General features: G+C 32.2%; 1 protein-coding gene across 4 annotated transcripts in view; it reads right to left on the bottom strand.

The window, feature by feature from the left end:
* The window catches only part of Mrtf (Myocardin-related transcription factor), a 96,688-nt gene that overhangs the window by 10,452 nt on the left and 67,699 nt on the right, over positions 1–18,537 (bottom strand). For all 4 annotated transcript variants that reach the window (XM_088205069.1, XM_088205070.1, XM_088205068.1 and 1 more), the window contains one exon: positions 12,816–13,112. In XM_088205069.1, the coding sequence (XP_088061195.1) occupies positions 12,816–12,960 (145 nt within the window). In that variant the 5' untranslated portion in view covers positions 12,961–13,112. The remainder of the gene's footprint in view (positions 1–12,815; positions 13,113–18,537) is intronic.

The following is an 18,537-nucleotide window of genomic DNA, read 5'->3' as shown; positions in this document are numbered from 1 at the left end:
TAACACACTGTAATATTTAGTCTACACTCATCCTTCGATACGTTTCAGAAAATATCACGTAAATCGAGGAATAGAAAGAAATTTGTAATAAAACGATCGTTTTTTACTTATAAAGTAAACCAGCAAAATCTGCAGCGACACGCGTGCAATCTAAAAATACACTGCATGGGCAGCGAGAGAGATTCCATATGTAGGAAAAGTGCGCCATTAACATGTCTTTGTACATCGCCGCGCTGGAACTTAAAGTATTTAAAAATGATTTTTTTTAACCGCGTAAATCGAGAGATAAGTGTATTTACATTTTTTTTAAATCGACAAATACAATCAACAGATATTTTTTAAGAATTAAAGTATGCAGAAAAAAAACACTAAAATAATTCAATTTAATAGTAATTATAAAAGGAGTTGCTAGCGATTAAATTTTGTCGGTTTTTTCAGGAAAAATTGTCTAAAAAAATTAAAAACTGATTTTTGACACTAATATGTAAAAAAAATAATGAATTACTTTGAAACACAAGAGAAGAATTTATTAATGCTCAATCTGTAAAGAAAGGTTTTATGTAAACAACAGTAGAAATTATTTGACAGAATAAATATTTTTTATTTTTGAAATACCTAATTAGCGTTTATTGGTTTTTCAAAACCGTTTTTTTTAAGTTAATATGTTTAAAAATTAACATATTTATTATCTTAAGACTTTGCAAATTTAAGTCTTAGAATTAAATACAGTGAAATCTCAGACCGAAGAAAAAATTTCGTTATACTGAAAATTCATTGTATTGAATGTAAGGAAGATCATATATTTTTATTTTTTTAATGTCGCTTGTGAACACATCCGACGTGAACATATCCACCAAGTCAAGGACGAACTGAATTCGGAGAAATATTGTGACAAGTTATAACGTCATTCTTAAATTCTGATTAAAATATTCCGTTATACTGAGATCAGTCTTCGTTACAATGAAAACATTTTGTATGAAATTTTTTTGGGGACAAATTGAAGATTCGTTATACTGGGAATTGGTAACGATTATTTCAAAGATCGCTTTTTGTAATATAAACCCTAATAATGTTATTGTATATTTTTTTAAATCAGCTCTTTTAGACACTATTCAAAAATTTATTAATGACAAAAAAAACTTTAAAACTTTTCACGAAGTAATTAAAATAAATATAGAAATTTACAATAACATTGTCAAAGATACAGATTACTAAAATAATAGTGATGTGGATATTAAATAATTAAAAATGAAAGTACGAAACATGGTAAAAGTATTTATTGAATTCTACAAAAGAACCACATATGACGAAAAGTTGACACAAACACTAAACTAAACTAAAGCTTCAGTTTAACATTATAAATATTTAACAGCCCAATAATATAACCGAACAAAGGTTTGACTTTATTAAGTTAATTTTTAAGAATTAATTAAGTTAACGTGAAGGGTTCAAGTTTATATTAGATTACTTTAAAACTCTTGGTTTTAATCATGTGCAAATGAAATGAAGAGTTTCGTAATATGTCCTTAATCAGATTTTTAGTTTAAACAATGCATTTAGCCATGAGACATATTTCCATGCAGAATTAACATTGCCTGCGAAATGTGTATGGGGTATGCCTTCGATCGAATTTTGCTACTAAAGACTGACTAGTTTCGCCAACTTCATAATTCATAAATTTATACTTATTGGCAAAAGTAGAAAGCTAAGTACGTTTTCTATTATTTATATTTCCTAGTATGCTAGTTGTTATTTTTTATAATGACACCCTAAAGAGTTTCAACTAAATTCTTAAAATGATTTCTCATCCCTCACATCAACACAACACAATGTCAATCCGAATCAGAATGAGCGCACTTTAAAATCACACTCGTAAATCTACGATCGTATTACAGTTAATTCACATATGGATTATATCATGGGAGAAAATCATATTAAGCGCACCGTAATAGTAATTTTAACCACAACACGCCAACGAGGGTCATCAGCCGGCTGCTTCGAATCGACGCCTCCGGAAGGCAAAAGCAGCCGAGTGCATCATCAGGTGGCTGGTTAATAGCATGAAGATCGAACCTAAACCAAGCAGTTCGCACACTAACCGATAACCCGTGATTGGCAGTGCTTTTGAAGAATCGCTCACAGGGCGATCGTGTATTCGATTGTCATTCATCAAACGTTCTTCTGGCGGAAATATGTTAGTCTCACGTGTTTGCATGCTTCTCGATAGAAAATTTCGACCAATATACTATGCCGAAATTTGGAACTACCGCTATCAAAACGCAGATTATTACATTACACGTAGACGAGCGTGTGAAGTAATAATCTAAAAAAAAATATTTTATATTGCATAATTGGATTGGTGGATTTTTTAATAAACGTACAATAGCAAAATTTCTAATATTTATATTATTTTTGAAGAACATTTATGATTAATAAACCATTTAAAATTTGCAATTATTAAAACAATAAAATAATTAATAGATAGATACGGAAGTTTGTCTTACAGTTTCAGGATTAATTAATTGCCTCTCCGTTCTTAGATTTTACCTATAAAATTTCCGGAATTTAAACCTAATGGTTGTTTAGTTTTAATGGCTCGTTTAACATTCAGAGATGTTTTAAAGTTTGATTAACGCAGGTCTGTCAAATCAACATTTTCAATGCCTTTAAAAATAACTAAAACCCAAATGAATGTCATATTTTTTTGACGAAAACTTTTTTGTGTCATGACTTTTTCAATCGAGAAATCGCAAGAGCCGGCAACATATATTTATGTACATATACACAGTGTACTTCAGACTATCGCAAATTAAAGTTAAGTTTACAACATAAGTTAACACATGGAAATATGTACACACATTTGAAGCGATGTAGATAGGTTTAAGTAAATATCATATTAGAGCAACATTTAAAGACAAGCGAAGTATTTTTATGAGTTGGTATTTGATTTTCGATTTAACACAAACTGCTCGATATTATATTAAAATAAGTCATTGAAATGCTATTTTTTTCATGGGAAAATTAAGGATTAGGTATAATATAATAATCGAGCAAATCCATTAGTCTTCGATCATTGTTTATTAATAAGTAAAATTTACAAAAATATTATTGTTAAAATAAATAATAATATTTTTGTACTTGATTTCTTTTCTAGAGAAAAGAGTAACTCGATTTCACACACTGTACGACTAATTGAGCTTTGAAATTTCTATAATGAATATGGAAGTTTGTTAGAAAACATTTACACTATGAAGATCAACATATATTCGTTGAACCATACTTGAAGTTCACTAGACTTAAAAGGTAGCAAATTGTGTATATAGCAGATTAGTATATTATATTATTATACCTATGTATTATTGACAACCACGTGTACCACGCACAAATCGCTATTTTAAATAAAAGAGATTAGGGATAAATCATCGATTAAAATTTCAATAAGTAACGCCATATAACATACAATAATATTTGAAGGTTTAGTCATCGCAAAAGACGGAAGTAAAACTGATACAGAGAGAACCTAAGCCCGCGGGTCAAACGTCAGGGCTTCGCCCTTGGCCAGTTGGCGCTCCACGGCTCTCTGTATGCAGATCTTCATACATAATCAGTCCACACACAAAGAGCCAGCCCCCGCCCTCATGCTGCATCACCACGATGGCAAGCTAGCGATACTAGCTATATTCTTTGGCAGTGTGTATTTATTATAAAACATGAAATTATTATTTTTTTATTATTTATTTAAAAAGCTAAATGTGGCTCTTACAGTACCGAAAAAGTTTAATTACATAAAATAAAATGCAAATGCTATGAAAAAAAGAATTCAAGACTACAACAATCAAGTGTATATAAATTGCTAAAGTCATGTATAACATCGTTACCAATAACAAACTGTTGATATTTAAATTCCTTAAAATATACGGAAGTATCAGTGCTGCGCTTTTAAAATAATGCATCGCCAACAAGAGAGGAATGAGTGTCTTTTATTTTTTGCGGATTTGCATATAACTTAAATAACTATAAATAAATTAACCGCGATCAAATTATTAAACTGAATAAATAAAATCTTTGCGTCTTCAAACAACAAATACAAATAACAGATAAACTTCACAAAAAATTTGCGACGCACACCTGTTTTTGAGATAAGCGTTAAACGATAATAAATTGTACATTTTGTTTCTTTCAACGAACGAATTTTACGAATTCTTTCATGGTAAACAATGCCACAAACATTATATAAGCAAATGTTTTTCGAAAGCATTTTTTTGTGAAGATGGAGCGTCTCATTGTTTCGCATTTCGAAACAAAATAAAGGCGCGTAAAGAATCATGGATTATAGAACGGCACTAGTTACTCGGGTATATTGAGAGAAAAAACAACTAGCTGTGTTGATCAAGTATACAAATTGTTTCATTTAAAGTTTTTTTTTAATTTCCTTTGAGATAGTATAAACGAATATTCGATCAATTATCCGAATATTCGTATAGTTGAAAATCTTCGACCTAGAACCGAGCTTGCTAATTATAACACCGATAAAAAAGCTGGTTCTGATGTACGTGTATATGTTTTACCTCAAGTCAGGTCAGAGGAGGCCCTAATTTCGACAACCTTTAGAGGTCGATCTAAATCTCGGTAGGAGTGGCGTAGTTTCACTATGACAATACTAATTGTCTATGGCGCTTTGTATGTCATTCTCTAATAAATATGTAGGATTAGCACATATTTACATGCTTTGTGAAATTCCTAGAAGCCTAAAATGGCCGTTATTGTGTTTTTAAATATGTTGCACTTCAGTGTGTTTTTAGTAAAACAAGTACTCAATATATTTTCTCTTCTGAGAAAATAAACATTAGCATACCTTTACGTGTTTTTATGTGATTATCTGACTATGCGTAATTGCTTTCTTTTCTGAGAATAAGATTGATACGACTTGCGCTATACTGTTTTTAATATATCGGGTAGATATGTTAGCTAAAATTCGGCCTTATGGATGTCTACAGAAAAGGTCAACGCATCTCAAGGCGAGCGCAACAGAGCTCGTTCGCGCCAGTGCATTATGCAAACGGCAACCCTTTGGCTCGCGTGCGCAATTCGCACGCCGCACGCACTTTGTTTATAATTTCCACGTGGCCGCGAGCCACGCAGGGTGAACGACACGCGACTCTCGATCAGCTGTGGTACGAAAATAGTCGCGCGCAATCGTCAGTCTCTCGCGAAGACGCCGACGTCCGCGGTGCATATGACCCAAAAATCAGTGCATTTCACGCGACTGCAGGGGGCCGCAACGAATGGCGCACGGAAACTATCTAATTAACCTATATTTTTATTGGGACATCACTCCACTTGTCATTAAATTAGTGGAACACTACTATCGACGATATCAGATTAAATAAATGCAGTGAAAAAAGCAAAAACTACTAACGTAGATGAGGTTGTTTGCATCAAATGGTTATTACAAAATTTCGCGCTCATAGAGTGATGTTTTGCGCTCGTAATATTGCGCTTCACACAAACCCTGTTTTTTTTTGTTAGTATAATTAATTAAATAAATTATTTATATGTATTATTATTTTATTAAATAACTATTTGAGGAAATAAAAATCAATGTTGGATATCGTGTTTCATACATATTCGCATTCGGCATTTTCATACAGGAAGAAGAGGTGTAAAATTAACTATGTAGCATGAACGATCTGATGGGTTTTTCTTTTTCTGCCGTTTGAAAAAAAAAACTATTTTTCGTATGAATGTAGATAAAACCACTTTTTCTCAATTATCTTTAATATGTATTGTCGATTATGAGCAAGGATAACGAATAGAATAAAAATAAATTAGTAGAACATCTTAATTGCATAATGCACTTAACGGAGCTAAAAAATACACAATAGTGTATTTCATGTGATGCTAAGTCACAGCTAAAGAATAAGCTATCCAATGCCTATCGATAATATTAAAAGCTTTCTATCAACAAAAGATACTGTTGTATACAGAAGCAAATACAAAAATACAATTGGCTGACACCAAGACAAATAACAAAAGTATCATCTTTCGAATGTTTCGAAATAAAAACTTGTTTATTACATCAATCCATTCACATTCAATATTAGCTTCACAAGCGTAACAAGCGTAATTTAAAATCAGTCTGAAAGCATCAGACCTTAGAGTTAATAAATCATATTTTTGCGTAGAAAACTTTGATTTCGTAACAGATATAATATTTGTATTTAGATTTCGTGACTAGTATAATAATAGCAATCCGTACAATACGGTCCGTCAGAACATTGATAATATCGCTACAAAATCCAGTCGCAGCTAACTCGTAGCGATAATAATTATTTCATGCAGATTCTATAAGTTTATCAATAAACTTAAGGTCATGGGAAACATCACCGGAAGAAACATTCGACTTCGGAGATATCAATCAAGCAAATGTCACTTTCTAAATACATATACTTATTTCGTTTTTCTAAGAAGCGAGAGTAGCGACTGGCTGGATAATCGTTGCATGATTGTGATTGGTGAGCAAGCTTTACAACCCTGAATACATAATCACCGAGGCATACCGGTCAACATACTGTCTGAGAGGGACTCCACCATACAAGCAACGTCGCAGAGGGTTCAACTTACACTAAACACCCACTGCCACGCCACCTACAAGACCTTCCACACAGGAATCTTCTACCGACAACATCCCTGCGCCAGCTTCTCTACCACTGTCTGGAGAAAACGATACTCGCCCATTATACTAGCTGCAATATATGTAATATAATCTAATAAAATTTTCACAATAGTCTACCTGCGTTTTACTGGCTGCGAAGTCACACCCCTTAGGGTTTACTAAGCCCGAAAAGTGTATATATATGTTTTGGTTTTATTTGTTTAATGTATAAACAATTAGCTATTTATAATAGCTACATAAATTATTAAAATAATAAAATGGAAACCACATCCTAATAAACCACTACTTTTGTGACAATTGTATATTTTATAAGTACAGAAAACCCCCCTATAGCGTATGCGGCAGTCCCCCATATAGCGTGTTTGTTACTGTTTGTCCCTTGACTTCGCTACAAATATTCTGTGACAGGCGAAACGCCGCCGCGCTATAGCTATAACATTCCAGGGATATTCATTACAATACAGTAAGAAAACATTTATTTTTGTATAGCTATGGAATAAATGATAATCAAGCAAATCAATGTACACGTTTTTAATGCATTATGTATACACTTTTCTGGGGGTTTTCACCATTCTAATTTTTATAATAAAACTATTTTATTATGTCATACATATCTATTACAAATCTAAAAAAATATTAATGAATCACAAAATATATTTAGATATACGATATAAGACACTTTATATCCAACATTTTAGTTAATTTAAAATAAGACGTAATCTATCTAAACTAAGTTATTTTTTTATTTCAAATTTAAAAAAATTAAACTTCATTTAATACATAAAAAATGAAGAAAAAAGTTTGATTTACTGATTTCGTTAAATTCACAAAATTCAGTTGAAAGAACTTAATTTCAAATTTTGTATGGGTGCCTAGTCCCCTATAACGTAGTATTTCTATAACAAAGTCCCAATCTCTACGCTATAGGGGGTCTACCTATTTTTCACCTACGGCACAATAAAACAATGTTGAACTTTGACCTTAAATTTTAAGGGCTCAACATTATTTTCAAGTATATTTTTATATCAACGTTAAACGAGATATCTAAAAAGATGTTTTAATGGCTGGAATAGCGTAGTTGTAAGACACAGATTGGTAGAGCAGAGGCCACGGGTTCAAGTTCCCGCAGCATACTCGAATTTTTAATTATAAAAATGGGTTATTATTCAAAATCAGCACCAGCTACAAAGTCACATCAGTTAATTGAGACTTTCAGTCTTGTATTTATTGTTTGATAAGATGCGCTTGAACTATTTTTATATATTAAATAGCATTAATAGATCAACAATCAAAGAGTATTTAAGTGTCTTTTGCGTCAACTTATATACATATTATTCCCATAAAATATACAATAGAACATAACATTCCCATAGTTAAATGCAAATGTATTAATCGCTACTAGTAGTTAGCGATTACCGTACGCAGATAAAGCAGAATATCAACACGCGATTACTATAATAATATTTTATATACTAATATTTTTTACGTGAAAAAACATAAAATAACCCACTTTTAAAAAATATATAAATACGGCAGTTTATATTTTTTTTCTCACTGCTACATAAATCACGTTTTTACGCAAAATTTTCTACGCACGCACTGCCATTGTCGAGAAAAACACAGACAAAAAAATCACGGGCGCCGAAACTTTTGAATCCCATCCAAACGCCACTTAATTATCCCACCGCAGAAATAATAATACGCCGTCTATATTCGTAGCTATTTTATTTATTTTTCGTCGACATCAATATTCATAAATTATATAAATATAACCCCCCTCGACGGAATCCTCTTTGCTCTTTGTTATTTTATCGCCGGCGAAATAAAATTAATTCACCGAATCAAAGGGAAAAAACTGCGAGCGTGTGTTGCTCCAATTTCTCCAACTGGTGATTCGTTGAACTTTGGTCTCTTTCGATACTTTTAGAAATAACACGGCGCGACTTCCGATAAGCGAGTTTCGCTCGGCGACGTCAAAACATTGTCAGTATGTTGGAAAAGGGGTCTAAATCAAAAACGTAATTGTGTCAAACGCTCTATATGCGTCTCCGAGTGCCATGTCAACCGGCCTGACTCAACCAGACGGGAATAAAGACCCAATTCCTGGTTATACGACTAGGGTGTAACGATCTTGGAACGGAGACATGAAAAAGGAAAATTCGAAGACTTCGCACGAGCTTAGCGAAATAATAACATCTTTGATATAATACCTATGCCAAAATAAACTTATATGATATATACTCAACCAGTATAAAACACAAAACTGTTTTACAAAATATTAATAAATAAAGATACTTATAATATATGGCATAATTACTTGATAAGATCATATACTCGAGAACATATGGTAGTTTTATAGCTTAGCAATTTATGTTCATAAACACATAAAAATGGAGCATTATTATTATGATAATTTATAAAACACTAAGGCTTTTATATGTTTAAAATAAATATTCGCAAAAAATATAGTCATGGAACATCAGCTTGAAGGTAAATTATACTGTCACAAACGATGAACCAAGTGACCATCTGGCATATACGAATTAACTTATAAAAAGCATGTGCTATAATAACTGCTGTTGTTTATATTGCGTTAAACTGATGCACGCGTTCGTAAATCCCAAAATTTATGAAAAATATGATCGTTGCGAAATTTTAATATTTATTTTCCATAACAATGTAAAACAAAATATGTTTAACTTGGGTAATAAAGTAGGTAAAGAGACAGTATACAGCGTCACTGATACATATATTTCACCCTTATATCTATAGTAATATATTATGGATACAAATTCTGTATTGTTCAACAGAAACCCAACTCAAACGCACCACAATGCTAATCTTCTCTACGGCATTTAAAATATTCGTCATCCATCATGTTCATAAAAGACCCTCAAAGACAATACGCTCTGAGAGCTTGCAAAAGCTCTGATCCGCGAAAGCTTTAGCTCATATCAATTATTCATCCGACGGCCGCAAATGATCTGGTGCATCCGTCAGCGTGTGCGGATGCTGTTTACAAAAGGAATTGCTAATTACCTAAATTCTTGGCTCGGCTATGAGCATTATGTCACGGCCCGACGCGACTCGCGTCGACCATACGTCGACCGACTATTACTTGTAACGAAATGTCAAATTGAGACGAGAGAAAGATGAATCCCGAACGTCATCGATAAGACCAAGCACCTTCACGAAATGTCAAACTGAGCCGAGAGAGAAACGGAATCTGGAGCATCTTCTATCGCAACCAATGGACCAAAGACACCCAGGAAGATAAATTCCCGGAATTAAGTCATAAAAATGCGATACGGTGAGAAGATCGATAAAATTAGAGATATTATGTTTTATTCGGTCGTTAAAGTGAGAAATTTGAACTTGTTTAGATAATACATTAATCGTCAGATTTTGTTTTTAGAGTGCTGATATACCATTGTGAAATGTGCACAGCATCATAAATATTTATTATGAAAATATCTGTGATACAAAACTATCTCAAGTATTTTTTAGAATAATTAATTTTAATGGAAATGAACTTGTAGTTTGTGTATTTTCAATTTTAATAAAATCACTTAACCACTTCCGATAAAAACAATCTATACACATTGAAAATAGTGTTTTTTCTCGAGAATTTCCCGAGAAAAAGGCCAAATCAAATACTCTCATTTATCGAATTTTTTTGTTGAAAATTAAATGTGTACGAATATTTTTAAATGATTTTATACCACTGCATAAAGAGGGTGGGTCCGTGCCAGATGTTTAAAACTAAGTATACTTTTTTGGAAGCTTTTAATAGAAGTCGGAAGTATTTAAATGGCGGATTTCCTATAATAATAGAATAGAAAGAGATAATCTTTGCTTTGGTAATCTATGAACTATATTGATAATTAGATAAGAAAAAACCGCTCCGCGTTGGAATCTGCAAATTGCAAATATGTATGGGGGCTATCCACTGATTCAACAAAAAACGGCCGATTCTACTTTAGATGGTATGTATTTATTTTACGAGTTATGTATGCTTATGTACATACTAATATGTTTTAATAAATGATTTTTTTTAATAAATTAAACTAAAATGAGCATTTGTGTATAAAAAAATTTCAGAGTCAACGATATTCGGCTACAATGGTTGAGATTTATTTTTTCCCATAAAAAAACACTGTATTCACTATAATAAAATATACTAGCAGCTCAAAATATTAATTTCCTGAGAAAATGCATCTAGAAAATAAATCTAGTGATTATCAGTATTTTAATTAAAAACAATAAATTAACCTGATTCGCCATCTTATTTCAAAATGGCACATATAAAAACAATCATACAGCATAACGTAAAAAAAAAACAAAAAATATTTGAATACAAAATAAAATAAATTATAATAAAAAATATTCAAAAAGTGAACTGCGTTAAAAAAAGTCCCCGAGAGAAAGAAATAAAAAATGTTCTATAATAGATACTAAAGTTAAAAAAATATGTACACATTATATACAGAAATCTATCAAACTTTTATGCGGTCTTTATGGGTGGGATTTTTATGTTGTACCTTCATTTTCAAGTACACTAAATATGATATTCAACATTTATTTCATAATAAAATAGTATTACACTCTATAGACTTATATGCCATAAACTTTACCCAAGGTTATTAACATTGATCCTTTAGTTTTAGACAAAGTTAATGTGACAATTCAACATTTATTTATTTAGTGAAAGATCAACTTAAACCAAGCAATCCATATAAAATGAATTTATACCTAAAACAATATTAAACAGGTACCAAATTGTTACAATCTATCTGGTTTTAAATAAAGCATTTAATAACGTGTCGTGTAGTACTTTCATTAAAAAGATTAAAGGTTATGTAATTAAATATAAGATTAAAAGTAAAAATATTGATATTGAATCTGAATATTTAACAGTGGAGTACCACAAGGGTGGCATTTTGGAGCTTTTATATTGAATTTATTTATGAATCACAAGAGTTCGAATCACATATGAACCCTAGTATTTATTTTTTTATGTTTGAGATCGAATTAATGATTATTAAATAATTATAAAATCCGATCGATCATCACAGATCAAGTTTTACGGATGAATACTGTGATTATTAATTAAAATCGAGTTGGATCGTACATATTATGAATTAAAGAATCTCTAATAAGCTTATAGAGATTAGCATATACATATACACTTATCTCTTAATTTATGCGGTTAAGAAAAAAATATTTTTTAAATACTTTAAGCCAAATATATTTTGTTCCACGCGTGTGTCACGTCTATCTAATTACAAACACATGGGTTAATGGCTACTCCCATGTCTTGCATTTTACCTACATCGGGAACATCTCCCACTGCCCATGCAGTGTCCTGAGTTGCTCTTTGGAACACACGAGTTTCGCTGAAGATATTTTATGTTACACGTTTAAAATCACACGTTCATTTTAAAAAAATATTTTATGCCTTGATTTACGCGATTTTTCCTGGAATGTGTCAAGGGTGTATATGTATAAAAATATTATTGCTAATATTATTTTCGATGCCTTAATATAATAATAAATAAGTGCAACAATAATTAGCTTAGCTTAAACATTAAAAAATGTAAAATAGTTACTCTGTATAAGACCCGCGATTCACATTTATATAAGGTTACAGTTTTGAGGTTAGAAAAACTTTTAATTATTGAATAAAATTTGTAAAATATATTTCTTTTATCTTGTCACTAAATTATTCCATTTATCGTCAATTACTAGAAAGCGTAAAAAAATATTTTTTAATATGTATTAATTATAAATATAATATTCTACTTGCATTAATTCGCTATAATTATATACTAAGCCATGTAAAGCTTAATTTATTATAAGATAGGGAATTTATAATTTATTATATTTGAATTGTCCTAAATTTATCGATTAGTACCCACTTGGCAAACACAATACTTTATATTTGTAATAATAATTCCAATTACCGTATGACTTCCACATTTTCGATATTGCATCAGTTGAGACATTGAATATTTAAAATATATATATTTTTGCTATTTCTAAATAAAACCTAAGATATAATAGCAATCTACTCGCAACATTTTACAAATGGCAATTAAAACCCATCTTAATATAAATCGGCTATGACAGTTAAACTCACATTCTTTATTCTTGTCCATGGCTTGCTGTAAGGGACTAGCATCCACCACGGCCTTGGGCGGCGAAACTCGCTGGGTCCTTTGGTGCGAGGGCGGAGGCGGAGGCGGCGCGGGCGGCGGTGGCTGTTGCCCCGCGGCGCCCGCCATCGCCTGCTGCTGCTGCTGTTGTTGCTGCTGTTGCTGTTGTTGCTGTTGCTGCGGCTGCTGTGGCTTAAACCACTCCGGGTAGATAGCGCTTAGCGTGTCGACCAAATCCTGGTCTAGAGTCACCCGCCAAGAACCGCAACTGTGACTAGAATCTGAAACAAAATGATAATTAATTAATAAACATCTTAATAAAGATAAATAAATAGTGTAGCTTAACGGTTACGACAACTTCGTTTGGCGAAGGTTAAACTTTTTTAAAACATGTATATTAAAATGACCTTACACAAGACTAGAGGCAATAAATTGGAGAAAGACGCGTGGGTTAATTTGAGCTTTCGTGTACAACTCTTAGATATTAGATATTTCAAGTTGTTTCAGCGCAATGACTAAATGTCGCATCAGGGACATTTCCCAGTTTGTCACTGTGGATGTAAATGAATAACTAATGTAGATAAAACATATTATTAAAATTAATTCCAAAGGAAGTTCTCAGCCGCAAGCCAATACTTGAATAGATGCGGTTTTTAGCAACCAGTTTTCCATAAAATGAAAAATTAAAAATCACCAATTAATTATTTTAAAGTTCGATCGTCACCGATAATAATATCTCGAATCACTAATGGGTTTGCGCAAAGGTAGCACGTGGGAGGATAACTTCCAGTGTATATCATAGTCGTTACAAGACGATCTGGTAATCTAGGTGTGTAGTGTCGCGATCTAGAGATTCCCAAGCGTTTTAAATTTTAAATCCATATTTACAGCATAACAGTTATCTCAATATATTTTAAGCCAATGGAAGAAGACATGGTTCGATGGATAACACACAAAAAACTCAGTAAGTGAGTGATTTAGAACTATAATTAACTAAAAGCGCAACCATCAAAATTGATTAATTAGATAAGAATATGTTTAAATACAGTTAACGTTATACTTGCATAAGAATGGTTATACTTTAATAACTTCCACGGTATATTCAGAATACAAAATATGTATATTTATTTATAAATCCGATAATACAAACAGAATAAAATAAACAAAAATAAAAAGTTGTATATTCTTTAAGTGCTATTAAAAACAGGTTTTCATAAAAGATCGGTTTACCAGTAATACTATATATCTATTACGCATAAACTACGATATCAACACGCCTTATAAATACAATTTATGTCTTTATTGCTATAACTTAAAACAGAGTATTTAAACGTTACTTGTATCATATCTTTATTACAATTGCACGATTTATTTTATAGATAACAACCAACGTTATGGTAAAACCCAAGATAACCAACATATCAGAATCGCCTTCATTTTTTTTTTAATAAAATATTGCATGCCAAAGTCCACAACGGCTAATATATTAACTGTTGCTCGGAACGGAGTCCAGTTGAGCATAGCATAAATGACTTAAAAGCAAGACTATGAATTTACTTTATTAAAAAATAATGTGAAAGAATGTTGAATTTAAATTGCCAATTAAATAAATTATCACACAGATCATTCATAGATACAAATGGAAAGAGCACCAGCGTGGGAGTTTCATTCTTAGCTACTTACATTCACTGAACAGCTTATAATAATAAAATGCATCCAATGTATTATGTGTTTTTACAGAGCCCACAAAACCAAGACCTTGACCAGCGCACGCAACTTATTATCGAGCGCCCGGAATCGACTCTCCAGGGCCGTATCGCGGGGGCGCGTTTGTAAAACGTATTTTTAAATACAACGAACGAGTGGGCGCAGCGGATCTTTGGCGTTGCAGCAGCGGTTCTGCACATTTTTTCCGCGACACCGACTTATGAATAATTCTTTGGCTTCTCACCTTTAACGCTATTTCGAGCGCGCGTGTCTAGAGCCCTCTGGTGCAAGTGTGTGTACGTATAATTAAGAGCGGCATGGTCTGACACGTGCTGTAATTGAATTTAGCTTGGCGTGTTTGGTCTTTCTTTTTTATTCGCTCGCAATACAACGGCGGCGGTTATATAAGGGTTAAATCGTGACGAAACTTTAAAGTTTAAACAGCAACGTCCGACTGTCTAGCGCCCAGACGATGACTTGATTGACGCTCGGTTTCGGGTTGCTGAGATTTTGAAATTGTTCTAATGCGGTTATTTTTAAGAATCGCGTTGTTATGTAAAATATCGCTGTGCGTTCTTCCGTATGAGATTATAAAATCAATTAGACGCTCTTTTTAATTGTATGATTATAGTGAAGGATCGTTAGAGTGTGAAGCTTAACATGCACGGTTGTTCAAATGGTTTTATCCGCTGTTGTACAGAGGCGAGATCATTAACCCAAAAATTCAATGCTTAAAATTGAGTAATGAGATGGAGAAAGGTATTAAAAGCAAATCGAGCAACTGATACCTGAATCGAATGAAATACATTTTGCGATTTAGGGTATGGTGCCTGTTGTAGCATGATTATTATACTCGGTTAACTACATTATAATTATTTTTAAGAGTCAGTGTAAAAACCGTTTAACGTGTGATCATCGATTGCTACTATTTTTTTTTCCTTGTGATTAGTTTTTTTGCCAGGAGGATTGTTGTTCTCGTAGAACAATTGTCGATATTATTATTTTATGGCCTCATTCGCTTTATTTTTAAAACATAAAGATTTACTATGTGAACAGCAATAATAGGTTTTGTCCCAGATTCGCTATTGGCTATTAAATAAAGAGAAAATGGATGAGAAATCATTTAAAAATTGGTTTTTAAACGTTATATGTATTTTTTATCTATCACAATCCTTGCCTTGATCAACGCGTTTTTATTAATATTTTTATTTGTTCTAATTCAGCTCTGCTCTCAGCGATTACGTAAATTATGCGTGATTTTATCCATTGACTCTTGATAATAAATATACTGTAATTTAGTAATTAAATTCCATGATTTTATATGGATTACCGCAGTACAAACTAAACTTGGTTGGTAGCGCTATTATGCTGTTAATGATTTTTTAACCGTAAAACTATATTGGTTGTGAAAATTATGATGTTATTATTCCTATAATCATTTTTTCGTTTCAAAGCATGCCTTTGCAAGGCAATATATAAGTAAATAAATATAAAGGACAATCGCCACATGCGACAATAAATGCTACTCTCAATAAATGCTGCTCTACGATATTGTGATTTTACATCACAATATCGTAGAACGAAGTGTCCAAAATTTAAATATATGTGTGCTGGCAAATTTAAATAATTTAATAAAATTGTCTGTATAATGTTGCAGTTTAAAAACACATGCCATTTGAAGTAGAAGTAAACATCCTCGTTTTTTTATATTAAAAAAATATCGGCCGTGGATAAATTCCTCTCGTTTTGTGTTGATGTTGGTTTAATCGACAACAATGCTTCAAATAGGCACTGTAAATTATTTGTTCTGCTGCCCTTCATTCAAATATTTTGAATTATTTCTCCATTAATCCGCAAGATGTTGGTTTTCTTACACTACTTTCTGTAAGACTGAAAAAAAATCTTTTTCTAATTGTTGCGCCAATGATAAATTTTCAATTTCTTTAATACATTCTAATGATTTAATAGTCGCGAGGGTCCTTAGAATTCGTCGAGCCATTAAATAATCTGTGAATAATTTATTTCCCCCATTTACATAAATTCTGCTTTTGAAGAATGAATACCCCTAAATTGTTTTGCATTCTACCGATTCCCATGCGTAATATATTTTTATCGGAGCGGGTTCTTAGATCACCAAAGTAAAGATAAAGCCGCCGGCCGGTTCGAGTAATAGAAAATCGCATAAAAAAAAGCCTATTAAAACCTTTCAAAAAGTATGTATATTAGGCATGAACCCGCCTTTACTTATGCAGCGTTTTGAACAGGGCAGAGGTTGTAAACCTTTTAAAAATATTCGTATAAAATTTATTTTATATAATAAAAAATGCTTTATAAAAAATCTCGAGATAAGAATTTTTGATTTGACATTTTTTTGGAAAATTCTCGTGAAGAAATACTAGTTACAACGTCATAAATATGAACGAAAACGCAAAACGACCCTTCGGACGGACAGAAAAAGTATATCTATTGCATTGCGAAATAGGCGGGTTACAAATGAAATGAAGAACAGCTATTTTAAATGATATATGAATAGAAAAATATAAGAGAACTTTACAACGGTGGATGAAAAAAGCAGCAGTAAAAAAAAGCCACGACTAAGAGATGAGATGGGAAAAAACATTTCGAATGGGTCAAGCAACACCGGGATTAGACTGCTAATGAAACACTAGTTGCAACACAGCTATTGAATCAATATACTTTTGGTATAATGAGACAAACTTTAATCAGCAAATTAGCGAGAAAGAATTCTTGAATATTTTAGAATCGAATTGTAACGAATAAGAACCAAATTCGAGTCAGAAAACAGATGGAGAAAGGATATTAAAATTTTTTTCATTTTGGATAAGGAACATCTAGATATTGAGACGATTGACTAAATTTAATATATCAATATGGAAATCATATACAATACTCGTGAGTACTTAATCATAAAATTATTGTTTTAGCGCAGTCAAACTATCGACTTCGTGTATTGTTAGCAGAATACATAAATTATATCTATTTATTTTCAGAATACTATCTCATTTTTAAAAAGTAATTAAAATATTACAAGTATGTATAAATAAAATATAATTTAATGTTGTCGAGACCACCCTTGATTGTTGCTTTGAAGACTGGCTTATTGCTTTATTTGGACCTTTTAAGAACGAAGATTTTTTTCGTCAAACAATCGCGTATCTGAGCACAAAATCGTTAATTGGTTCAAAAACACTTGCAAATAGGTCCTGAACAAACTTAATGGTCGGTGATAAATACAAAGGAATGCGTTGCATATCACATATACCGAATCCTCGAAATTATAAACTCCGTAGAATATCATTGGCTGTCTTATCGATTTTTGCATTTAAGTATATATTTATTAGACAATAACAAATGGTATGATTCTGCTCCAAATCATGACAACACGATCGAGAACTGGAAGGGTTAAGGACTTCCCTCAATTTTTAGGGGTATATAAGATCGTATATAAGCATACAGGAATATGCTTCCTTCAGACACTTTTGTCAAAACTTGAGTTTCACTACTTTTGACTTCAGCAAGTGAAACTATACCTGTACGCCGAGAGTTCTAGACATATGTATATATAGGTATACCCATAATTTGACAAATTTTACGGCTAGATACGCACAAGTACTAATTTATTGATGCTGTTGCGAGTTTTCAGTAATTTAGTATATATTTTTTTATAAATAAATAAATAGCTCGATCGTACAGTCGTCATCGAGGATGACATTAAAATTGGTATATGGATCCACGCACGAGTATTTCTCACCGTCCAATTTTAACCGTACAACTTTGCCTATATGCTTCTGAAATAATAAATATTTTACGAAAATTGTCAAGCAGTCGTAAAGCCCACACGATCAAAACGCGGTCTTAAATATCTCGTTACATCATTTACGACGCCGCTATCATATAATATGCGCAAGCTCTGCGCGTCGGCCTTCGTAGGTAGATTCCAGTTTCATGTGTGAAACACAACTCCGACTGAAGGAAAAC

The sequence above is a fragment of the Plectrocnemia conspersa genome, unplaced genomic scaffold, assembly GCF_051122295.1.
Source record: "Plectrocnemia conspersa isolate PC_06_02 unplaced genomic scaffold, ASM5112229v1 ptg000002l, whole genome shotgun sequence".
In the NCBI taxonomy this organism is placed as follows: domain Eukaryota; kingdom Metazoa; phylum Arthropoda; class Insecta; order Trichoptera; family Polycentropodidae; genus Plectrocnemia; species Plectrocnemia conspersa.
This window is presented reverse-complemented; position numbering and strand designations above follow the sequence as displayed.